We start from the raw sequence: 25,539 nt of genomic DNA on the forward strand, positions 1-25,539 counted from the left end.
CTGTTTAAAAAAGTGTGTAGAGGTGGTCCAGCAACTACAGGCCAGTCATTTTAATCTCAGTGATCAGCATGCTTTTAGAAATGATAAACCAGGACCAACTTAAGTCCACAAATGGAGATTATTTACAGGACAAATTTTGGTGAACTAACTTGTTGGAGTTTTTAATGAGGTAATAGAGAGAGTTCATGAGGATATGCGTACAGAATGAATTTGGTAACTGAGAACAAAAAATAATGTTATTTTGGACTGAAGGAAGTTTTATATAGCATTCTCCATGTTTGAATATGAGACCCCTGCTCTTTCTGTCCCATTAGTGACTTGAATCCTAGCATGTAAGGTACAATTTCAGAATTCCAGAACCATTCTAAACTTGAAAGTGTTGTGAACCGAGGAGGAGGGTAGTGTAGAACTTCAAAAGGATATAGTTCGGTCCAGCTGCTGGACAAGTGTCGGAGGTAATGGAACCCATTCACTGCATTAGCACTCAAGTCATTCTGCATTCTCTGATCACTTTTACCATGTCTCTTTATTACATAACTTTGGACACATTAAGGCTATAAAGCGGAAACCAATATCTACAGACGTTATTATTTTTGTCACTGATGGAACAAATTCACAGTTACAATGTACAGAAAACACAGTAAGCGGAATTCTACGCGTTAATATGTTGCTGTGGGCTGGCTGTTTAAAGTGGGTGACATTTGAAACAAATTGCTGATATATAATGTTTTAATACTCTAATATGAGGATAGATTTTCCACCAAGTCCTCACGCAAAACATGCTCTCAGGCCTATCATGCTCACTGGCAGTCTTCCTGTACATTTTCTAATCCCAGCTTGTTGTGAGGCGAAAGTTAACAACTCTCTAGGCCTGTGCAAGAAATGCCAGGAATTAAAGACTCATCGTTGTCTTAAGTAACCCTGGGAAAAAAATAAAATCATAAAGGCATGTTTTTTCCATTTCTTTCATTTATTAGTTACAAACCATTGGAGCAAGGACAAAGAAATGGCTGTCTGACTGGGCGGAGTAGTTGGAAAAGTGGGGTCATGTGATGAAACCTCAAAAAATATACAAATCAAAGTTGACAACTTAAGGGACATCAAGAACCTCAGTATAGATGAGGATGCGGAAAAGCTACTCTCCCACATTCGCTGTAAAGTGTCAATGACCGAACCAGATGCTCAACATAGATGCAACCCATATGCCCACTATTGATAAGATAAATGCTAATAATAAACTGAATGTTCCCTGTACCTTTTCTGGTCTGCTTGGCTCAGTTGGGAAGACACGGTTGTCTTCCATTCGTGGCTTGGGCTAGTCAGTATTAAAAACAATCCAGAAACCCCACCCTCAAAATCTCTATGCTGCCATTGTTGTTGCTAAATGTTTCCTCTGCATGTGTGTGTGTACATGTGTGTGTGTCTGTGTGTGTGTGTCTGTGTATGTGTTTATGTGTGTGTGTGTATATGTATGGTGCGTGTGTGTGGGTGTGTGTCTGGTGTGTGTGTGTATGTATGGTGCGTGTGTGTGTAGTGTGTATGTGTGTGTGTGGTGTGTGTTTGTGTGTGTGTATGTGTATGTATGGTGAGTGTGTGTGGTATGTATGTGTGTGTGGGTGTGTGTGTATGTGTATGTATTGTGTGTGTGTGTGTGTGTGTGATGTGTATGTATGGTGTGTGTGTGTGTGTGTGTATGTGTGGTATGTGTGTGTGTGTATGGCGTGTGTGTGTGTGGTATGTGTGTGCGTGTGTGTGTGTGTGGTATGTGTGTGTGTGTATGGTGTGTGTGTGTGGCATGTGTGTGTGTGCGTGGTTATGTGTGTGTGTGTGTGTGGTATGTGTGTGTGTATGATGTGTATGTGTGTGTGTGTGTGTGTGTGTGTGTGTGTGTGTATGGTGTGTGTGCTTATTGTCCAGAGAGGCCAGGATTGGCTTGGCTCTGGTGCCCTTAGCTCTGTCTCATCATCTAAGCTCTGATGTGATGGATGGTAACATGAAGGCCAGAAAGCACATGGTACCCCAGGTGCGATTGCCTTGCTTGTCCCTGCGAAAGCCAATGTTTTCAAGATAGAAAAAGTTGGAATAGAAATGAAAACACGGGAAATAAAAACATTACATGTCCCACTACCATGTCCTATCATTATCCCCAGTGACACATTGTCTAGCAACTGCTTAACCTATGTGGAGCATTTCTGTACGTTCAGAGGTTGATTCATTCAGAGACTGTTTAATGCTGCAGTTATACATTTAATCACTTGTAACTGGCATGGGAAGGAACAGGATAGCTTTCTGCCCGACATTAGTTTTTGGTCCTGGTTTGGCATTTCCGTTCTTTCGAATAGCGACGTACCAGTTCCTTTCCAGATATTCCTTAGACTTGTAAGTGTTATAACCATTCTCCTCTAATGTTTCGAGGAAGAGACATTCATCTGTCAGGATCAGCTGTATGGGAAAAATAAGGAGAAACAATTAATAATGAAAAGAGCTCCCCCCAATGGTGTAGTAGGTAATAACACTGCACTGGTATGTCATGGATCAGGAAGATCCCAATTTAAACACAGGAAGTAAAATAAAAGTGCATGAACCTCGCACCATTTAAGGCAACAGAAAGAGATGGTCAGAAGTCTCAAGGGGCCAACACAAAGAATGGTTCACTCAATACGTCTGAAAGGTTGCAAACAATTCAGATATTTTTGTCTTTTGCATATGCACCGGATTCTGCTTTCGTTGGGAACAGGGATGTTCGTGGAGCCTGCTCTTCACACTGTTTGTTTAATGGTCCACCACTGTGGATATGGCAGCACCGCGGAGCCTTCCTCTGATTTCTCATTTAGCATACTGCTTCTATTGCTTGGCACACCCGCATTCCCATGTTGTGGCTTTGCCGGTTTAACACCACACTTTCAACTGCATCTTGCGATGCCCCTTGCATGACTTTCTGCATCCCTCGTAAGGCAATAGGTTGTAGTTGAGAACAATTCTGCAGCTGCTGATGGCCAACAATGTCTTAGGGGTGCAGAATTCTGTGCTGCTCTCTTTGTTCTGAATTGATCCCATTTATTACACAATGTAATAGGAGCTGTCCTCAGTTTGCAGATGGGACTCAGGACTCCACAGGAACAGTACGGTGGTCATTTGCAGAACACAGCAATCATCCTAATCCAAAATCTAATCCCAAAAACAGACTGTTTCCTTCCAATGGTAAGTATCCAGAGACCAAGTTTTAAGGTGATTGATGATGAATAAGTGGTGAAAGTAGTGTTTAGGACTTGGAAATGCACTATCTCTTAGGCAGCAGATTCAAATTCAGTGGTCACCTTCAAAAGGCTATCAGATAAATACTTGAAGGGTAAAGAAGTGAAGGGGAATGGCAAAGGAAGTGAAACAAAAATAGAAATTCCTGGTCAAACTCAGCAGGTCTGGAAGCCTCCGTGGGAAGAAAGCAGACTTTACATTTGAGTCTGATGACTCTTCATCAGAGCTGATAGCAGCTAGGAAATCTGGTATTTGTGCTGAAGACAGTGTTAGTTGGGCAGCAGAGGTGAGCAAATAGGTGGCGATGGAGTCCAGAGAAAGAGAGAGCGAGAGAGAGAGATAAAAGGGGCAGGTAAACAAGGGGATTGTGGATAGCAGGCCAGGACAGAAAAGAAGCTGAATAAATAAGAATGAGAACTGAGAGTATCAGAGAAAGGCTGGTCTATGCTGAAAGCAAACCATGTAATGGATAATAGGCTTGAGAATGAGTGACAATCAGTTGGGTGTGCTAAATGCAACCCATTGTCATAAAGACTGGGTCTGGGGTGGGAGCAAAGAAGGATGAAATCAGGCTCTAAGACTTTGAGTCCCAGATGCCGCATGGCTCCCATGTGAAAAATGAGATTCTGTTCTTCCAGCTTGCGCTGACGCTCATTGGAACACTGCAACAGGCCTGCCTTATAAAAGTTGGCATGAGAACACGGTGGCATGTTGAAGGGGCAGGCAACGGGAAGCTCAGGGTCATTTTTAAGACAGAAAGTAGATATTCTGCAATGCTGTTGCCCAGTCTGCAATCTGTCTCACCAGTGGAGAGAAGGCCGTACGGAGTACAGCGAATATGGGAGGCGAGATTGAGTAAAGTGCAGGTTAATCGCTGCTTCACCTGGAAGACATATCTGGGACCTTTGATACTGAGGAGGGAGGAGGTAATCAGGCAGGTGTCACAGCTTCTGTGATTGCTCGGAAAGGTGCCATGGGAGTGTGGGAAGGTGTTGGGAATGGAGGATGAATGGACCAGAAGGCTGACAAAGGAGGGGAGGGGAATATGCGTCTGGTGGTGGCACCTCACTGGAGATGATGGAAATGGCAACTTACAATCCTTTGGATATGGAGGCTGATGGAGTGGTGGGGACTCAAAGGACTCAACAGTCATTGTGGGAGGGACAGGAAGGGGTGAGATCAGAAGTGCGGGAGATGGGTCCAATGCAGCTAAGACCCTATTGACTGCGGTAATGGGGAATCCTTGGTTGAGGAAGTAGCTGGACGTTTCTGATGCCAAACCCCCCTGCAGAAAGTGGCTTTGTTGGAACAGATATAATAGAGACAAAGAAACAGGGAGAATGGGTGTGAGGATGCATAGGTTACTGCGGGAGTCAGTGAGTTTGTAGTGGATACTAACGGCCAGCCTATCCCCAGAAATGGAAACAAAGATGTCAAGAAAAAGAGGGGAGGAGTTGGAGATGGAACAGGTGAAGTTGAGGACAGGGTGCAAATTGGCACCCAAATTGATAAATTTTGCCAGCACTTATGTCCTGGAGAAACAGTTATGGGTAGGGATCCGATTACGATTGGAATAGGGAAGTTTCCATGTACTCGACAAAAAGATAGGCCTAGATGTGGTACTCATGGCCTTCCACCTTTGACATGATGAAAGTGAAAGGAGTTAAAATAATTCTGAGGAAGCTCTAAAACCAGGTTAAACTGGTTCTAAAACCAGTTCTGAGGAAGGGTCACGGGACCCGAAATGTTAACTCTGTTTTTTCCTTCACAGAAACTGCCAGACCTGCTGAGCTTTTCTAGCAACATTATTTTTGTTCTTGAGTTAAAATAGTAGTTATTCAAAGTGAGGGTGAACTCGGTCGGGCGGAGGAGGGTGGATGGGGATGGTTCAGGCCTTCTTTCCAGCAAGAAATTGAGGGCCCTGAGTCTATCCTGATGGAAGATGGATTTGTAAAGGGATTGCACATCCTAGGTGAAGAGGAGATGGCTGGAACCTGCGAACTGGAAATTATGAAACTGACTTAAAGCATCAGAAGAAATGTGGATGTAAGTGGGGAGGGACTGGACATGGGGAGAACTAAAACAAGTCAGAAGAAACTAACTGCATTGTTCTGCAATGATCAGCTGCAAACAACTTCCTTCCCTGTTGTATTATGTTATGATGAGGGCCTTGGGACAGAGATAATGTCCCTACCTCTGGCCAGAATGATCCAGGTTCAAGACCCACCTGGCCCAGAGGTGTGACAGGATATGTCTGAACAGGCTGATGGAAGTAGTTAGTTATCTATGATTCTAGCGTTGACCCACTGCCAGTGCAATGTGATTTAAGTGTAGCCACTGTTGCAGGACAAAAAGACAGCAGGAACTTGAATTGGACAGCAGACACCATTGATCCTCTTTCCTATACTATCAGGCTGTAACTGATTTGTATCTCAATACAACCTGCCCAACTTGCTTCCATTTCCTTTTACACCCTATGGTAATAAAACTTTAACAACGTTTTGAAATTTTCCATTGACCTAGATTTTTGTTTTCATTTGTTTACAGGCTACAGGTTAGGCTAGCACTTCTTGCTCATTCCAGTTTTCTCTGGGGAAGATAGTAGTGGTGAGCTGCTTCCTTGAGCCACTGCAATCCAAGATAGGGTACACCCATAATGTTGTGAGGAAGCGAGTTCCAGGAATTTGACTCAGTGACAGCAAAGGAATGAAGATTTAGTTTCAAGTCAGGATGGTGTGAAGTTTCGAGGGGAATGTTTTGAGGCTGAGCATTTCCAAATTTTCACAACCTGTTGTGCAAGGAATTCCTTCTTGGTATCGACCTGGAAGTATATCATTCAAATATTAAGGTTTATGCTCCCATGTTCTGGACTCTCCCACCAATTGTTCCTCTCTATCTAGCCTGCCAAACTCTAACTCTCTCAAATTCTCAACAACTCATTAGCTCGCGCCTTATTCTTGTATATTTAAGTGAGCACAGTACCTGCTGTATAAGCCTGCCCTAGCAATTTAATGCCAGTGTCATTCTGATTGCTACAGAGCTACAGTTGGTTTCCAATCGCCTTCAATCTGCTTGGGCAAGGGAGAGAAGGGAAAGGCCGTCTGGGTTCTTGTCAATGAATGTCACAGTGAGCCTATTTGTAATCGGGCTGGCATGGAAGATGAGGGCAGGATGAACTTAAATGTGATGCTCCCACTCACTGTTAAATGACCTGCCAGAGATCGCTAACAGGACTTATATACAAATTCCTTCAAAGTGGTAATGAAGCAATTGCTGTCAACTATAGAATGATAATACAGCATGCGTCAGTGCTTTTAGAGAGGGCAAAGAACAGTTTGAGGAAAATGCAATCTCAACAAGTAACAAATTGATTTTATTCTGAAATAAACACAGGCCTTAGTGTGGTAAGTGGAAGTGCAGAAGAGAACAACCTTGGGAGATTGGACTTAAGATACCACCCTTTGATTGTTTCTAAGAAATTGTTTACATACATGTGTATAGGCAAACAGCTTAATACTTATCCCAAAATTTGGGAGCACTGCCCAAATTCTTTGTCTGGAATTATGACTTAGGAACAGAATATTAGGAACAGAATCAAGCTGGCTGTTAGAACATGTACATTTCATTCTGTGATATTAGTAAGAAGCATATTTTCCTATTTGTTATATTCATGCAAAATGACAGATACTTAACTTTAACCCTTGTTAAAATAGTGGAGGACCTTTTATATGAATCGATGAATGCAGTTATTAACGATAGCAATTTCAGTTGCATTGTTGGGGCAACATGCACATGATCTTTCTTAAAATTACAATGCACTCCTTTTAGGTAAATGGAAGGAGTGGGCCATTAGTCCCTTCAATCTGTCCCACTATTCAATTTGATCACTTAACTTAAGATTTAACTTTACTAATCTGCCTTGGTCTCATGAACCCTAATTTCTTGCCTGACAAAAATATCTACCATAAATAACAAAGATACATTGGTAATATTTAGTGCTCAGGTATCAAAAACATTAAGCTTTACCAGCCTTGTCACATAACAATTTCATGAAACCAGTTTCACAGAGAAAGTTTCACACGTTTAAGAATTGTCTGGTTTCTATTCTTGTGACAAAAGTGAATAACCTCATTATATTCCATTTGCCACCTGGTTGTTCACTCAATTTAATCTGTATCTCTTTCCTGCTCCCAGTCCCTGAGGCAGCTATTTATGATGTTACTTTGTGGTGTTAATATGCTCATACCATCACCGTATCGTTACATGTGGCTTGAGAGTGTAATGGCTTCATACTTCATCTTATCTTGGGATCACTTGAAGCGTGAGTTGCTATTGGAAGCATGCTGCTCAGTTGTAATCTTATTTAGCCCAGGCAGTGATATCATAGAAGGATATCATCACAGTATCCCTACATTGTAGAAGCAGACCGTTCACCCCTCTGAGACCACACTGACCCGCTGAAGACCATCAAATCCAGAATCCATTTCCCTTGGCTATTCCACCTAACCTGTATGTCCCAAGACAGTATGGGCAATTTAGCATGGCCAGTCCATCTAACCTGCACACCTTTGGACTGTAGGCGGAAACTCATGCAGACACGGGGAGAATGTGCAAACTTCACACAGGCTGGAATCGAACCTGAGTCCCTAGCACTGTGCCACCCCCTGATGTGCCTGTAAATATAATGTTTACATATGTTATTTAGCTGTAATAAACATCTGTTGGATTTTTTAGTACCGTATTGTTTATACTTAATTTCTTATGTTGTGAGAGATAACATAAACTTCCTGTATCAGGTACGCTGATAGAGGCTAATCCCTAGTATGGAGTAATAAGTGTTGATTAAAGCTAGATTTAATGTAGAGGCATTACATTTCTGTCAAACACAGGTTCATTTCTCTTCAGAAACTGATGATTTACTGACTTGCACTGCTGTAACATTGTTTGACTCCGTCTGTGCCTCAACTGAAATCCTTACCTATGTCTTTCTTTATATCTATACCAGGTTATTATAATGCACTTCCTGGTGACTTCCCATCTTCTACAGTCCTTCACCTTGAGGTCATTCAAAATGCTCCAGCGTATTCATAACTACTTGTCATGTTTGCCATCCTCCTGACCTCACTGCCTACTGTCATTCCTGACTTGGAAACACACCTTCAAAATCTAATTCTCTGTTTCAAACCCTTCCATGCTCTCAATCTTCCTAGCATTGTAACTTAAGCCATGCATACGCCCTCTAGGATCCTGAGCTCATCTAACTCTGGCCTTTTAGGTATGCAAGGGAGTGAAAGATCGAGGGAAATTTAGATAGAAATTCCAAACATATCGTCCATGATCTTATTAAATAGCAGAGTGGGCTCAAAGGGCTGAAAGATCTTCTCTTGCTTCTTGATCATCCGTCCTTACAAACCTCCGATTTTAATCACTACATCATGATGACCGTACCTCCAGATGAATAAGTGCAAATCTTTGGAATCTCCCTCTTAATTCTCTCCATCTAATTCTCCTTAAAGATGCTGCTTCAAAACTTACTGTTTGAACAAATCTTTAGTCATCTATCTGAATATTTCCTTCAGTGTCAATTCAGTTCAATAACATTTCACGAGCTAAATACTCTATATAAATTCAAATTGCTGTCATAATGAACTTCATCATTGCCTCTGTTTCCTTATCCAAGTGGACATGATTCCTCTGTGAACCTTGACTTTATGGCTTGCTGCTCTTAGCTCAGCAAGCTTATTAAAAAGCTGGGAGATAAATACAAGGACAGAGACAGTATTCAGTTGGCTTAGTCTGATTTGTATCTGAACTTCATTTAGATTATTTCTCAATACATTTGCCTAACAAAATACAATTGATATCAGTCATAAAGTTGTACAGATCAGGAAGCTAAGTTAAGCAAGGTGGGACAAACAGTTTGTGCCTGGATGATGTTAATATTACCTGGGAGTTTCAGTTCTTGCAAGCAATCAAACAGCCTCTATAAAATTCATATTGTGCTTGACAGTGATGTCTTTTCTGGAGTTCCTCATGAAGCCTCATAAGCCCTAATTTTAACCCACCCCTGCTTGGCAGAAATGGTTGTGGTCATAGGGTTGGAGGCACAGTTAAAGCAGCCATACACCCCTCCAATGTCAATGCTTTCTCACCTGGTCTTCCAAGTCTAACCTGTTTTTATTTGAAATAAGTGGCCTATTCAGAGGATGTCATCAATAGCCAATCCACAAATTTAGCCAGGACTGGGAAAATGTGATGATGTTTTTGTCAGGCCGGATCCGTAAGAGTGAATTCATGGTCTGGAACAGGCCCATCAATGTACATTTTAAAATTTGATTTTCAGGTTCTTTATGGGGCAAGGAGGAAGATCTTCAAAGTGCATCATGTCGTTTCCTACTCTGACAATGGCTTCCACTACCTCTAGTATTGATCCTCTCCCTCTTCCCACTTCCCCCGCTCCTACACATCAGTTAGGAATCCTCTTCCTTTAACTGTGACTTCCCAAAGGATTATCGGGGACTGCATCTTCCTGAATTACTAATCATATGGCAAATTGCCCAGTTACAGGTCACAGGGAAAATCTGTGTAAGTTCAGTTCAGTCATCAGCTAGGCCCCAATGTCCTTAGATTCTTCTGGTACCCCAACCATTCGTCAGGGAGTTGGCAGAGCCTGTAAGAGCCTATGCATTTTTAGTGAAATAGTGGAGATTTGTGAGCATCCAAACTGGTGAAGGATCAGTTTTTGTGAAAGGAGGACGGTGAGCAAATTGACAAGGAAGCTTTTTCCTCAACCCTGTCTGCACTGCACACCGTGATAATAAACTATTTTTGAGCAGAAACAAGGCAAAACCCCACCATTACTGGGAGTTGGAGCATGTTTCCTGGTTAAAAGGTTGCGACGTGAATAGATATATTCATTCTAGCAATTGTGGCTTTGATAGTTGCTTTTTCCCAGAGGGTCTGTCCAGTTTGTTTTGCTTTTTGTTGTGAGGTGGGGTGCTGGGGGAAGGGGCTGTAGCTTTCCTGAGCTCAAAGAGGACAGGTGAGTCCTGTTTCCTTTGTCTCATTACAGTAATTTACAAAGACGTTGCCTCCCCTATATTTATCTCTTAGAGTGGAGTCAAGCTGTGGGATGTGATTAATGGCATGACAGGAAGGAACAAGAGAATAGAATTGCAAGGAAGGAAAGCAAAGAGAGGGCGGGTTGAGAGAAGGAAGCTGTAATGGACAAGTGTGTCATTGTAAAGGGCCCTTTGTGATCAATGTATCAGACAGCACATACATCTGTTTCAACTGTGGTAAAGGAGAAGTTAAGAGAACACCTGTTTTAGTGATCTTTGTCAGATACTAAATTTTGGCAGAAGAATTAGAAGAACGTCTCTACTCTTCTTTGAGACAGTGCCACAGCGACTTTGCACCAAGCCCCAATTTGTGTCTCAGCTGAAAGACAGCGCCTCCACGTGGCACTCTGTCAGTATTGCATCAGCACTGTCCATCTGGATTGGATAACCCAGCCAGACTAGTCTGAGGTGGGAATTTTGTTCCATCCCCTCACCTATCCATTGTTGATCCACACTGCTAGACATATTCTAAAATCTTGCCTATTAGTTGCCATTCACCAGCAAGTTTATTGAATTAAGAGTCGAGCTGGAGAGATGTTGGACTTCACACATTTAATGCTTTGTCTCCCTCTCCCCTTGCATATCTGAAGGGCAGGGATAAAGGCATTAGAAATAAAAACAGAAGTTGTTTTCTGAAACAGAAGAGTCACTGAACTCAAAAACTCTGCTTTCTCTCCACAGCTGCTGCCAGGACTGCTGAGTTTCTGCAGCAATTGTTGTTTTAGTTCCAGATCTCCAGCAGTTCTTTGTTTTATATTAAAGCATTAGAGTTCTCTTAACAGCTCAGGTTCGAGTGAGAAAGTGGGGGAGATCAATAGAGGTTACTGCTCTGAGTTGCTGTCATTGAAATGTAGAAAACATGGGCAGCAGTAGGACTTTCAGCTCTTCGAGACTGTCCACCAGTTAATTATGATCATGGCTGGTCATTCAACTCAATAGCCTGTTCCTGCCTTCCCCCCATAGCTTTGATCCCTTTCGCCCAAAATACTACATCCATCTTTTTTAAATCATGCAATGCTTTGGCCTTGAATGCTATGTGTTGTAGCCAAAGACTCATCAGTATCTAGGTGAAGAGCTGTCTCCTCATCTCAGTCCTCTCTCCTCATCTCAGTCCTGAATGACCTACACTGTGTAGCCTCAAACTATGACCCCTGCCATTGGGAACAACCTTCCTGCATTTGTCCTGTTTAGTCCTGTTAGTATGTTACAGGATTCTATGAGATTCCTACACCCCCTCCCTTATTCTTCTGAACTGCAAAAAGTGTAATCCTCATATATCAGTTCTACCACCCCAGGTAAATCTTCGCTGCACTTCCTTTATAGCAGGATGTCCTTCCTCAGCAAACCTTATTGGAAATTTGTTTTTCATGATGATAGCGCCAGGTTTAATTGAGTTGGTGTTTTAGTTGAATTCATTTAAACAGGCTAATAAATGTAAAGCAGTGGATGAAACATTTGCTAGGACAATCAGTAAGGTTGCTGGCATTCAGTGTCAAGAATCGTGAATGAAGATAGAGTTGTCATTTGGTTGAAATACTGAAGGATGATCTAAACCTGATGAGTCAATGCCTTGCAACAACAACAGGCCACGTATTCATATAATAGTTAACAGCATGTGGTGCTGGAGGAACACAGCAAGCCAGGCAGCATCAGAGGAACAGAAATGGGGAAATTCCTGAAGAGAGGATCTGACCCAAAACGTCAACTTTCCTGCTCCTCTGATGCTGCCTGGCCTGCTGTGTTCCTCTAGCTCCACTCTGTATTATCCCTGATGCCAGCATTGGCAGTTCTTATTATCTCTGAATGACATATTCATGTGTCGTGGCTTTAGTTTAATCAAACATCTCAAGGCGCTTCACAGGAACATTATACAACAGAGTGTGCACTGAACCACATCAGGAGATGTTAAGTCAGGTGATCAAAACCATGTCAAATTGGCAGATTTTAACAAATGCTTTAAAGGAGGAAAATGAGGTAAGAAGGAGAGAAGAGGAGATGTGGAGAGGAACTTCTTCAGTTTGGGTTTATAAAACTGAAGTACCTGCGCCATTGTCGGAACAATGATGGTTGAGAATGAGCATTGGCAAGTACGAAACATAAATGTTTCCGATTTGTTTGGGTCTCTGCCTATAGATTAATTGCACCTTGTGGCAAATGGTTAATGTAGAGAGCTACTTCCCACTTAATTGCAACATAGATTCTTCGGGATCTTGTCAGGCCAGATGTGAGGAAGATGGTTCCTCTCATGGGAGAATCCTGTTGTAGGGATCATTGTTTAAAAATAAAGATTTGTCCATTTAAACAGAGGTGAAGCTTTTTTTCCTCACAGTGGTCTGGGGGTCATGGGAACTCTTTTCCTGAAAAGGTGAGAAGGCAAACTCTTTAAATCTATTAAATGCAGATGCGATACATTTTTGATATGCAAGGAAGTAAAAGGTTATCTGGGTGGGGGGAGGTCATGGAATTGAGGTTACAATCAGATCAGCTGCAATCTTAAAATCATAGAGTCGTAAAGCACAGAAACAGGCTTGCCGGCCCGAAATGTCCATGACGACCAGGTGTCCTAAACTGAATTAGTCCCATTTGTCTGTGTTTGCCCCATATCCCTCTAAACCTCTCCTGTTCATGTCCCTGTCCAAATGTCTTCTTTTTCATTTTGTTAGAAATGAATCTTATTAAATGTTATTAAATGGTAGAGTGGGATCAAGATGCTGAATAGCCTATCCCTTCTCAGCTGGGGAGTAGCACACTGACATTTTCATTTCTCTGCCGTTGGTTGTTCTACCATTAGCTGCCAGGGCCTAAAACTCAGGAACTCCCTCTCTGATCTTTTCCATCTCAACATCTGTCTGTCTCCTCCTTTAAAATGCTCCTTTAAACAGGCCTCTTTGGCAATGCTTCCAGTCACCTCTTTTAATATCTCCTCTTTGTGAATCAGAGACCAAAGAAGCACCTTGTGATGTTTTAAACCACACTGAACATGTTATGTCAATGCATAACTGTTCCATGACTGTCATGCTGTTTTCCAGAGACTAGATCCTGAAGGTGAAATCCTGGAACTCTGTTGCTAACAGCAGTGTGAGTATACTGCAATAGTTCAGGAAGGTGACTCTCCACCACCATCTCCAGGGCAGTGGGGGATGGATTAACAAATGCTGGTCTAGTCAGTGACATCCGTGTCCTGTGGAAGAATAAATATGAAAAGGGATACTGCCTGGATTTAAAGTGAACAATACAAATTAATAATGGGCCCTACAATGCTTCCAGGAGTTTAATGGTTCAATGCTGCAAACAGGTTAACTGATCCACACAGCCTGAGAGTTGATCATGTTTCATGTTTGTGAACAAGTTTCATTTTTCCTAATCTCAAAATCTTCAATTTTTTTGCTATCAGAAGAAACCCTGCAAATTCAGGGGTATCATGTGATCTCAGATATTGTACAGGTGAAGGGACAATAGGCAGCATTCTGTATCCCAAAATTAGGGAAAGGATATGTACAGCCTAGGCACGATTGCTAATCATGATTAAATCACCTTATTGAATAGGGGAGTAGGATTGATGGGTCAAATGGCCTACTCCCATTCCTATTTCGTATTATGAACAGCTCACACCCAGAGATTCACATGCAGGCATTAACTTTCAGGATAGAAAGGGAGTAAGCAAGATCCCAGTTGGGAATCCATCACTAAAGAATTTGATGAGGGCTGTCTTATTGAGTAACAGAGATACAGCATGCAATAAACATTCAAATATGAAAAGTGAGCAAAATACAATAGGGTATCGACTTACTGAGGAATTAAGTTGTCCCATTTCGCTCATTGCTAGGTAGCGCCCACATTCAACCCCTTGAATCGACACCACTCCTCTACTTACAGCCTGCAGCTGGAGCCGAACTGGAGAGGGAAGAATTATATTCAGGATGACGTAATCACACCTAAAGATACACTAAACGCAGAGTTCCGGCATTCTGAACTGCCTTCACTGTTCACGTACCCCTCTAATGAGAGAAGATCCCATTCAGGAAAAATTTCATCTGCATCAACATCTTGCATGCTCTATGAAAAGCATGTTGTAAAGACAAAATACTAAACCACGAGGTAGCCTCACCATAACTCAGAGTGAATTATGCCATAGAGTCATCCTGTTTGGAAACTTTAATAAGATTAAACAATGATGATTTGTCCCTACGGCTTTGGGAGATCACAGCATTTGATGCAGCTGCTTTGATTGTTTCTGACTGTTTTCTTTCCTTACTGCAGACTGCTGTTCAAATTCACATACTGACACAGAGAGAGAGAGAGAGAGAGAGAGACAGAGAGATAGAGACAGAGAGAAATGCGAATGAGATAGAGAGAGCAGAGAGTAAAAGTGAGCAAGAATTCCCTCAGCCTGGGTTGCATTCATATCAGGTTATGGAGGCAATTCTAAAAATCCAATTGGGCCAGTATGCAGTTCGCAGTTTGATACTTGACTTGTGATTTAATGTTGCTGCAAATGTTTCCAGAGGCCAAAAGTACTCAACAATAAGGAGTTAATATGAGCTGCTGATTCCACGAGGAAGGTCGAGGAAGGTCCTTTTAGCACTTCCTGTGGCCCAGTTGGAAACGTATTAGTGACCCTACACCCGAAAGGGATTCCTGGTCTCAAACAGACCTTCGCAACTCCCCTCCTCCCCTCCACCTGCCCTACCCTACCCTCTCCCCAATTGATAGTTTCTCTCCTATCCCATACCAAACAGTAAAATCTCCAAACCAGCTACCCCAGCTTAGCCCAACCTCACAAATCAATCTCAGATTCACCCCTCACTGAATTCGCAAGCCTACCACCCAAGCTCAGTCCCAAATGTCTGACATAACCCCAGACTTGATTGTCAGTCTCCCCACCCATCTAACTCAATCACCAGCTGCCACTCACTCAGACCCTCGCCTGTCCTGCACTCACCCCAATCCTAACTGCCGGGATTGCCTCCTACCTGCCCATCAGATGGTCTATTTGGCCGACTGCTGGGTGGGAGACAGAGCTAAAGCCAATAATAAAACAGAGCCAGTAAGATTAATGGGGCATCATTGCCCCTGGGCTTTGGCCATTTTTGGCTTCACGTTCACCTCCCCTTTCCCTTCACTTCCTCCTCTCCCCCACTCCCAATATAAGTAGCAGTTATCCAGACTATGGAAATGCATGAGCTGATCCAGATGAAATGAGGAATTGCATTAACTGCATAGTCGCATAAGCTGACATTGTTCCCAGGGATGCACAAATGGAAAATTATCCCTTGGGAATAGAACCCGGATGATGTAGGCTTGGGAGAGGAAAAATGATAAAAAAAGACAACTGATTTGAATTTAAAGTTTAGCATTTAAGACAAAGATTGATAGATATGTAGATGTTACAGCTGCCAAGGGTATTAGGCAGTGCGGGAAAATGGATAGTGTGGGAAAATGACTGAGGGAGAAAATCAGCCATGATTAACTTGAATCATGGGCCTGAGGGGCTGAATGGCCTAAGCCTGCTGCTATTTCCTTTGTTCCTTGTGCTCTTACAGAGAATAACAGTCAGCTTCATCTGTGAAAACTGCATAATCATTCTCTTGTAAATTATAAATGCTTTAAAAAAATGCTCAAATGATTGTACTGAGAAACTAACAAGGCATTAGCGATTTCATTTCTTTGACCCCCTAAAACACCACTGGAAACCTTGTTCTCCTGACTGCTAAGAAGTCCTTAGTGAATTGAACTTGGAAAGTTTCAAAGCAGTTGCCAAGCGACACAAGCCCAAACACACACATAAACACACTTTAACAATGCAGTATACATGAAGGCTAAAAAGAATTCTCACTGTATGCATCGCTGCGGTCTCTCGTCCCCTCTACTTGTCCGTCAGGGAGAATTCGAACAAAGTAACCTCCATTTGCACAGTACAAGAGCTTTGGGTCTTTGTAGTTCACGAGAAAGTGATTGAAGGAATTGGACAAGTCTGATAAACTTGTCACAGTTCCAGCATCCATGTTGCCTCCAGCACAGTGTTCATGTGGCTCTTCTCCCCTGCAATAAATCAATGGGCATATAACAAACAGTGCACTTTAAGGAATGCCAGTTTAGGAAACAAAAAAAACTAGGAATTTGAAGTCTACATCACAACTATATTTATACATTTTCTAGGTTTTTTTTCATTCCGAGACCTATTCCGCCCCTCTTCCACAAGCTGTTGTATCTTCCCCAGATAGTTCACAGGTACTGGCAAGCTGCTCAGCAGCAAAAGGCATCACATTCATGTCTGATCTTTTAGTCATCACTCACACACACACACACACACACACACACACACACACACACACACACACACACACACCTTAGATATGGGCGAACAAACACACAAATTTTCTCGAAGATTCCAGTAACCTGGGTAGGAAATGTGGGTGATTTTCCCTGAGTTTATTCCAGCCTCTAGTCCAGCTGCAGTATGTAGTGTAAAGGACTGCAGCAACTTATCAGGGTATCTACAACAGGGGCATCCCAAAGCCATGATCTTCAGCACTGGGAGGGGCGAAGGTAACACGTACGTAGGAAAACCATTCATTTCCAGTTTCCTTCCATACCACAACTCATTCCAACTTGAACATTTATTGCCACTGTTCCTGCTTTGTCAACCCCAAATTAGCAGCACTGCAGGAACACCTTCAACCACATGGACTGCCACATTTCAGGAAGATGGTTCACTACCACCTCCTCAATGGCAAGTGAAGGTGGGCCACAAAGTGCTAGTGGGCCGGAGGCATTACCGCAGTTCAAGAAGGCAGTTCACCACCACCTTCTCAAGGGTAACTAAGCATAGGCAATAAAATGCTAGCCCAGTCAGTGACGTCCACATTCCACAAATGAATAAAAGAACCCTGGCAAACAGCAATAAATACAGTTTAGACTAAAAACCTATTTGAGACTGAATGGAAGACAGGTAAATCAATTTTATTTGTAGGCATGAGTTCAATGTGGAAGGAGGTGTATTTCGCTATCAAAGCAGCCCTACATGAATGTCGTAATTTTGTTTAAAATAAAAACTTACTGATCAGGCAGTCAGCCAGAAGTGAATTGAACCAGATGTTGAGATTTATACCAATGAGGGGCACTCGTTTTAATGTAAAAAGCAACAAGAATTTAGGGCAAAAATTAATTTCTTTCAAGACCACAGGAGTTCTCCCCACTGAACTGATCCATATTTAACCCTTAGCCAGAATTACTCAAACAGATCATCTGGCCATTAATCACATTGCTTTTTGTGGGAGTTTGCTGCACACAAATTGTCTACTTTATTTATGACATTATAGGACTATTACAGTCAATTGACTCAATTACCTAAATGATTCAAGGACATCAAAAGAACTGTGGAACTCCAAAATCTTTCTTTCTATTGAATAAAAATCAAACTCCATTCATATAATTTTTTAAAATACGAAGTCTGCAAAAAAAGAACTTGACTCATTTAAAAAAGTGACTGTGCTGGCATTAATTGTTCATCCTTAGTTGCCCTTGAGAAGGTAGTTGTGAGCTGCCTTCTTGAATTGCTGCAATTCATTTATCGAATCATTGAGTCATGTCGCAACATTACTGAAGTTTCTCATTCTTGGAGTTATTGTTTAAATCGCTTCTGCACTCTATCCAGTGCCTTCACATCTTTCCTATTATGTGGCTCCCACAATTAGGATGCTGCTTGGCCTGCTGTGTTCATCCAGCTCCGCACTTTGTTATCTTGGATTCTCCAGCATCTGCAGTTCCCATCATCTCTCTCTACTATACACATTATTCCAGATGAGACCTAACAAGCGTCTTGTACAAATTCAACATCATCTCCTTGCTCTTTTACTCTATGCCCTTGTTTATAAAGCTGAAATCACTGTATGCTTTATTAACTGCCCTCTTCACTTGCTCTGTCACCTTCAATGATCTGTGCACATATACAATGAGGTATATCTGCTCCTGCACTCAATTTAGAGTTGTACCCCCATTGTATATTGTCATTTAGTGTTCTTCCCATACCTTGTTGATGCACACAGTAGATGCAAAGAGGTTGTTTCACCTTGTGGGAGAGCCTCGGACCAGGAGGCAAAGTCTTATGATGGAGAGATGGTAATTGAAGCAGTTGATGACGGTGGGATCTCGTAAACTACCCTAAGAGACTCTTGTGGTGCAGCGGTTATGTCCCTACCACTGGGCCAGGATTCTGGGGCTCAACTTCCACCTGCTTCAGATATGTGTTATAGTGTATCTATTCAGGTTGCTTAAGAAATGTTGGTCCTGAGGAATTTCTGTAGCGATATCCCGGAGCTGAGACAACTGACCTCAACGCCAACTCTGTTCCTTTGTGTTTGGTGTGACTGATACTGATTCCAGCCTTGCTCGGACTCCTTGATGCCATACTCATTCAAAAGTGGGTTTGATATCCAGCTCAGACACTCTCACTTACCCGCTGTAATTCAACTCTTTTTTCCACGTTTGAAACCGGACTGTTGTGAGGTCAGGAGTTGAGTGGCTCTTGCAGATCCCAAACTGAATGACAGTGAGCAAGTTATTGCCCAGGAAATGATGTTTGACAGCACTGTTGATGACAGCTCCCATCACTTTACTGAAGATTGAGACTGGACTGATGCAGCAGTAAGTGGCTTGCCTAGATTTATTGTGAATTTTGAATGTAAGACATACCTGGGCAATTTTCCACATGTTGGGTAGATGCCAGTGTTGTAGTTTAACTGGAACAGCTCATCTAGGGGCATGGCACATTCTAAAGCTCCAGTGTTAATGACTATTGCTAGAATGTTGTCAGGACAAATAGTCTTTGCAGTAAAAAGTGTCTTCAGCAGTTAGGAACCTGTTTCTGCTTAGTATCTTCACTGCTTGTATGTGGCCCATTGGCTGAGTTGCTTTGTATCCAGCACGGAGGTTGCAGAAAGATCTAATAATTTTTTCCGGCAAATTGTGGTGTGCATTCACCAGCAGAGAAATAGGGAACATGTTCATTTATTGTGTTCACGAACAATATCACTAAAGTAGTGAAAATGTTGCTTCATCAATCCCATGGCTAGGAGAGGCTCATTTCTCGACAAGGTGACCCTTTTTATTTTAACACAGAGTGTGTCTCTGATTTATGAACTTCCGACTTACAAACCTTTGCAGTTACAAATGTGATCCTATTAATGGAGTATAACTTTAAAGACCTGACATGTGAACATTTCTTGTACTTATGAACAGCCGGGTTATATTGTCCTGCATTGTGCTCTGACTTACAAATGGACTCTGAAATGGAACCCATTTGCAACTTTAAAGACCTGACATGTGAACATTTCTTGTACTTATGAACAGCCGGGTTATATTGTCCTGCATTGTGCTCTGACTTACAAATGGACTCCGAAATGGAACCCATTTGCAACTGGGGACTCTCTGTACAGTACTTGCTACAGATCCTCATCGAGATTGGCACAGTCAAGTCAGAAGCAGCCCAGAGCAATAACTGGGATTTGGAGGAACATGACCCAACCATTAAATTAGTGTTGCTTTGTGGCAGAATTTACAAAAGCTTAGCAGAAACTGAAGACAAACCACATTGTTCTTCTGTCGTGACGGGAAGCAGCAGAGAACGCAATGATAAATGTCTGAGACAATAGCCTCCAAACGCCTTAAAGTCCTTCGTTTGTCTGAAGGCCATGCACATATTAGGACATGTCTGAAGCAATTTGTAAGCAATGAGCTGTACTTGGACTGGGCAAGACCCAGAACAACCACACAGTTTTTGAATGTGTATTTTTGAGATTTATAACACAAGCACGGTATCCCACTAATTAAAAGAGTTTTGAGGAGCTGCTGTATAACCACCATAAAAAGTTTAAACAATTCCAATTTTGGGAATGCTTTCTGGGCCACCATCCAACACTGTGCCAAAATAAAATAATGATGGTGCCTGAAATGATTAATTTTCTCATCTATTTTTGTAAGTACCAGCTCGACATCCTATTTGTTCAGCATTGAATGTGCCTTTGGCAGCAGAGAATGGTTCCCCTTGCTGGGGTTAGTTCCAGGTGGTAACACAATCTCAGAAAAATGGGTTGCCCACTTAGAAATGAGATGATGAGGAGGAATTTCATTGAGATGGAATTTCTTCTTTGGAATTCTCTAACCCTGAGGGCTGCAAATGTTGTTTCATTAACTGTATAGGTTTACTGGAAAGCATGCAAAATAGATTTACAAAAATGTTACTGAGGCTGGAGGGTTTGAGTTCCAAGGAGAGGCTGGATAGGCTGAGACTTTTACCCTGTAGTGGAGGAGGCTGACGGTTGATCTGAGAGTGATTTATAAAATCATGGGGGCATAGATAAAGTCTGTTCCCCAGGGTAGCAGAGTCCAAAACTAGAGGGGCATAGATTTAAGGTGAGAGAGGAAAGATTTAAAAAGTTCCTGAAGGGCAACTTTTTCACATAGAGTTAGTGTATATGGAGCAAGCTGCCAGAGGAAGTGGTAGAGGTGAGTACAATTACAACATTAAAAGGACATTTGGACAGGTGTATGGATAAGAAAGCTTTCGAGGGATATGGCCAATTGCAGCCATGTGGACTGGCTCAATTTAGGAAACCTGGTTGGCCATCAATGAGTTGGGCTGAAGTGTCTTTCTGTGCTGTATGTCTGTATGACTCTATGTATCAATGAAATATGTTAATTGAATATGTTCAAGGTAGAGACTGACAGATTTCTAAACGTTAAAGACACCAGGTGATATGGGGGATAGTGTAGGAGAATAGCATTGAGGTAGATGTCATCCATGATCTGGTTGAATGGCAAAGGAGGCCTAAAGAATTGAATGACCTACTCCTACCCCTATTTCTTATGTTCCGAAGAGCAGGTTATTAGGTGTTGTGGATTAAAAGATAAATATTTACTGGTATTCTCCTGCTCTTCTTTGAAAAAATGCCATGGAATATTTAACATTCAGCCTAGATGAAAGTAAGGCCCTGATTTGGTACTTCATCCAAAGGATTGGACCTCTTGACAATGCAGTACTCACCCTGTACTGTAACAAAGTGCCAGGCTCGATTTTGTATTCGGGGTTTCTGGAGTGGATCTTGATCTATGACCTAAGACTTAAAGATGGATCTGCTACAACTGAACTACAGCTGTAACCATGAACAGAGGGAAGAATAGATAAATATGAGTTTCTCATATTTATGAGTAATAAATTTTAGGTCGGCCACATTTAGAATATTGCATAAAGTTCTGTTTACCACACTACTAGAAGGGTGTGAGGGCATTGGAGAAGATACAGAAAAGTTGGACCAGGCTGTTGCCTGGTTTGGAGGGTATTAGCTGTGATGAGAGATTGGACAAATTCAGTTTGATTTTACTTGAACATCGAAAGTTGTGGAGCAACCTGACATAGATTTATAAAATTTTGAGAGATATGGATCGAATGGGTAGTCAGAGTCTTTCTCCCAGGGTGGAATTGTCAATTGCCAGGGGTCTTTGGTTTAAGGTAAAAGGGGGAAGGTTTAAAGGAGATAGTAAGTATTTTTACATATTAACAGGCACAGGGAGGTTATAGAGAAAGATGTGAGATACTCAGGACTTGAGGTTCGCAAGAAGCTATGTAACAACTATAGAAGTTATAATAGATTGCCAGACATTTGTTTTTCTAACTGGCCCTGTGATGAAGCTTGACTAAGCTCCAAGAATGGATAATATTCTTAGCTAAGCTACCAATGTTGACACAGCTTGCAAAAGAGTGACAGTTTTGCTTGGCTAACATTTTTTTATTCCCTTGTAATAGTTACTTTCTTCTTTGAATACTTTTTTTTAATGCCTGCATGTTTATTTAGACATGACTAGGAGTTGTGAAGTGGATAAAAGCTTTTTATCATTGATATTGTGCATGGCTGTGCTTGATTGATGCCTTTAAGTTCTGCATGTTTTCACAGCAGATTTTCAAAATTTTGTTCCATATTATGTCAGCTCAATTATACTTGCATAGACTTCCAGCTTGGAAAAAAGCTCATTGACTCTTGAATATTAGGAGAATGGCATAGAGGATACATGGGCATGTGGAAGGCATTAGGATATGAAGGGTGGTGGAGGGGACACGGCAGACATGAAGACACGTGGAGAAGATTGCTAGCATGGGGGTGGCTGGGGAGTGAGGGATGAATGTTCAAGGACCTGATACTCATAAATGCAACTTAGCGAACAGAAGAAATAGCAAAGAACAATATAACACAGGAATTGGCCCTTTGGATCATTGAGCCTACTCTGGCACATGACACCTTTCTAAAGTAAGAGCCTGTTGCCTCTATTTTATTCAAATTCATCTATTACTTGCCAATGCAGGTACCTGTCAAGATTCCCCTGAAATGTTGCTTTGCATCTGCTTCTACCATTTCCTCTGGCAGGGCATACCAGACACTTACCAACCTCTGTGTAAGAAAACTTGCCTGTGCTATCTCCTTTAAACCTTCCCCCTTTTACCTTAAACCAAAGACCCGTAGTAATTGACATTTCCACCCTTGGAGAAAGACTCTGACTACCCATTCTATCCACATCTCTCAAAATTTAGTAAATCCGTGTCAGGTTGCTCTGCAACTTTCGATGTTCAAGTAAAATCAAATGAATTTTTCCAATGTCTCATCACAGCAAATACCCTCCAAACCAGGCAACAGCCTGGTCCAACTTTTCTGTATCTTCTCCAATGCCCTCACATCCTTCTAGTAGTGTGGTAAGCAGAACTTTATTCTATATGTGGCCTAACTAAAATTCTGCACAGCTGCAATGTTACTTGAGTGATAATGGGAACTGCAAATGCTGGAGAATCCAAGATAATAAAATATGAGGCGGGATGAACACAGCAGGCCCAGCAGCATCTCAGAAGCACAAAAGCTGACGTTTCGGGCCTAGACCCTTCATCAGACAGGGGGATGGGGTGAGGGTTCTGGAATAAATAGGGAGAGAGGGGGAGGCGGACCGAAGATGGAGAGAAAAGAAGATAGGTGGAGAGGAGAGTATAGGTGGGGAGGTAGGGAGGGGATAGGTCAGTCCACGGAAGATGGACAGGTCAAGGAGGTGGTATTAGGTTAGTAGGTAGGAGATGGAGGTGCGGCTTGGGGTGGGAGGAAGGGATGGGTGAGAGGAAGAACAGGTTAGGGAGGCAGAGACAGGTTGGACTGGTTTTGGGATGCAGTGGGTGGAGGGGAAGAGCTGGGCTGGTTGTGTGGTGCAGTTGGGGGAGGGGACGAACTGGGCTGGTTTTGGGATGCGGTGGGGGAAGGAGAGATTTTGAAGCTGGTGAAGTCCACATTGATACCATTGGGCTGCAGGGTTCCCAAGCGGAATATGAGTTGCTGTTCCTGCAACCTTCGGGTGGCATCATTGTGGCACTGCAGGAGGCCCATGATGGACATGTCATTTAAAGAATGGGAGGGGGAGTGGAAATGGTTTGCGGCTGGGAGGTGCAGTTGTTTATTGCGAACCAAGTGGAGGTGTTCTGCAAAGTGGTCCCCAAGCCTCCGCTTGGTTTCCCCACTGTAGAGGAAGCCACACCGGGTACAGTGGATGCAGTATACCACATTGGCTCATCTAAAGAATGGGAGGGGGAGTGCCACCCGAAGGTTGCAGGAACAGCAACTCATATTCCGCTTTGGAACCCTGCAGCCCATGGTATCAAAGTGGACTTCACCAGCTTCAAAATCTCCCCTTCCCCCACCGCATCCCCAAACCAGCCCAGTTCGTCCCCTCCCCCCACTGCACCACACAACCAGCCCAGCTCTTCCCCTCCACCCACTGCATCCCAAAACCAGTCCAACCTGTCTCTGCCTCCCTAACCTGTTCTTCCTCTCACCCAGCCCTTCCTCCCACCCCAAGCCGCACCTCCATCTCCAACCTACTAACCTCATCCCACCTCCTTGACCTGTCCGTCTTCCCTGGACTGACCTGTCCCCTCCCTACCTCCCCACCTATACTCTCCTCTCCACCTATCTTCTTTTCTCTCCATCTTCGGTCCGCCTCCCCCTCTCTCCCTATTTTATTACTTAACCCTCACCCCATCCCCCTCTCTGATGAAGGGTCTAGGCCCGAAATGTCAGCTTTTGTGCTCCTGAGATGCTGCTGGGCCTGCTGTGTTCATCCAGCCTCATATTTTATTATCTTGCAATGTTACTTGCTAATTTTTACAATCTATACCCCGACCGATGAAGGCAAGCATGCCATACACTTCGTGACTACCTTATTCACTAATGCTGCCACTTTCAGGAAACTGTGGACCTGTATGCCTAGATCCCTCTGTATGTTAATGCTTCTAAGGGTTCTACCATTTACTGTTTACTTCCTTCCAGCATTAGGCCTTCCAATGTGCATTACCTTGCAACTGTTCAGATTAAATTCCATCAGCCATTTCACCACCTATCTGTATCCTGCTGTATCCTCTGGCAATCCTCCTCACCATCTGCAGCTCCCCCAAACTTTGTGTTGTCCACAAATGTACTAGTCAGACCTCCTACATTCTCCTCCAAATCATTCATGCACATTTGATATTACAAACAACAGGGATCTGAGTGCTGATCACTACAGAACACTACTGGTCACAGATCTCCAATCAGAAGATCACCATTCCATCACTACTATCCGTCTTTTATGACTAAGCAGTTCTGTATCCATTTTATCAGCTCACAGCAGATCCCATGTGACTTCACCTTCTGTATCAGCCTGCCATGGGACTTTATCAACGGCCTTGCTAAAGTCCTTGTAGACAACATCCACAACCCAACCTTTGTCAATTATCTTTGTCACTTCCTCAAAAAACTCAATCAAGTTTGTGAGCCAAGCCCTCCATCGCACAAGGAGATGCTGAGTATTCATAATAAGTCCATTCTTCTCCAAATGCAAGTAAATCCTATCCCTAAGAATGTACTCCAATAATGTTCCTATCACTGATGTAGGGCTCACCGGCCTGTAATTTCTCAGATTATCCCTGTTGCCCTTATTAAACAAAGGAGCATTGACTAATTGCCACTCCTCTGGGACATCGCCTGTGACTAAAGTGGACATAAAGATTTCATACAAGGCCCCAACAATTTCCTCCCTTGCCTCCTTCAGCATTCTAGGATAGATCCTGACACGTTCTGGGACTTGTCTATATTAATGC

At 42.7% G+C, this 25,539-nt stretch overlaps 2 protein-coding genes across 5 annotated transcripts in view; one reads left to right on the forward strand and one right to left on the reverse strand.

Annotated features, from left to right (window-relative positions):
• Window positions 1-25,539, forward strand: part of LOC125458427 (cationic amino acid transporter 2-like) — a 147,076-nt gene that overhangs the window by 37,859 nt on the left and 83,678 nt on the right. The gene's annotated exons all lie outside the window — the stretch shown is intronic.
• The window catches only part of LOC125458341 (fibroblast growth factor 1-like), a 47,864-nt gene continuing 22,872 nt past the window's right edge, over window positions 548-25,539 (reverse strand). For 3 of the 4 annotated variants that reach the window (XM_048543546.2, XM_048543545.2, XM_048543547.2), the window contains 3 exons: window positions 16,213-16,418; window positions 14,167-14,270; window positions 548-2,442 (listed from right to left, as the gene is read on the reverse strand). In XM_048543546.2, coding sequence (XP_048399503.1) covers window positions 2,248-2,442; window positions 14,167-14,270; window positions 16,213-16,381 — 468 coding nt within the window. In that variant the 5' untranslated portion in view covers window positions 16,382-16,418 and the 3' untranslated portion in view covers window positions 548-2,247. The remainder of the gene's footprint in view (window positions 2,443-14,166; window positions 14,271-16,212; window positions 16,419-25,539) is intronic. The other variant, XM_048543548.2, reaches the window with a different exon arrangement.

This window comes from Stegostoma tigrinum, chromosome 13, assembly GCF_030684315.1.
Source record: "Stegostoma tigrinum isolate sSteTig4 chromosome 13, sSteTig4.hap1, whole genome shotgun sequence".
NCBI classification, from domain to species: domain Eukaryota; kingdom Metazoa; phylum Chordata; class Chondrichthyes; order Orectolobiformes; family Stegostomatidae; genus Stegostoma; species Stegostoma tigrinum.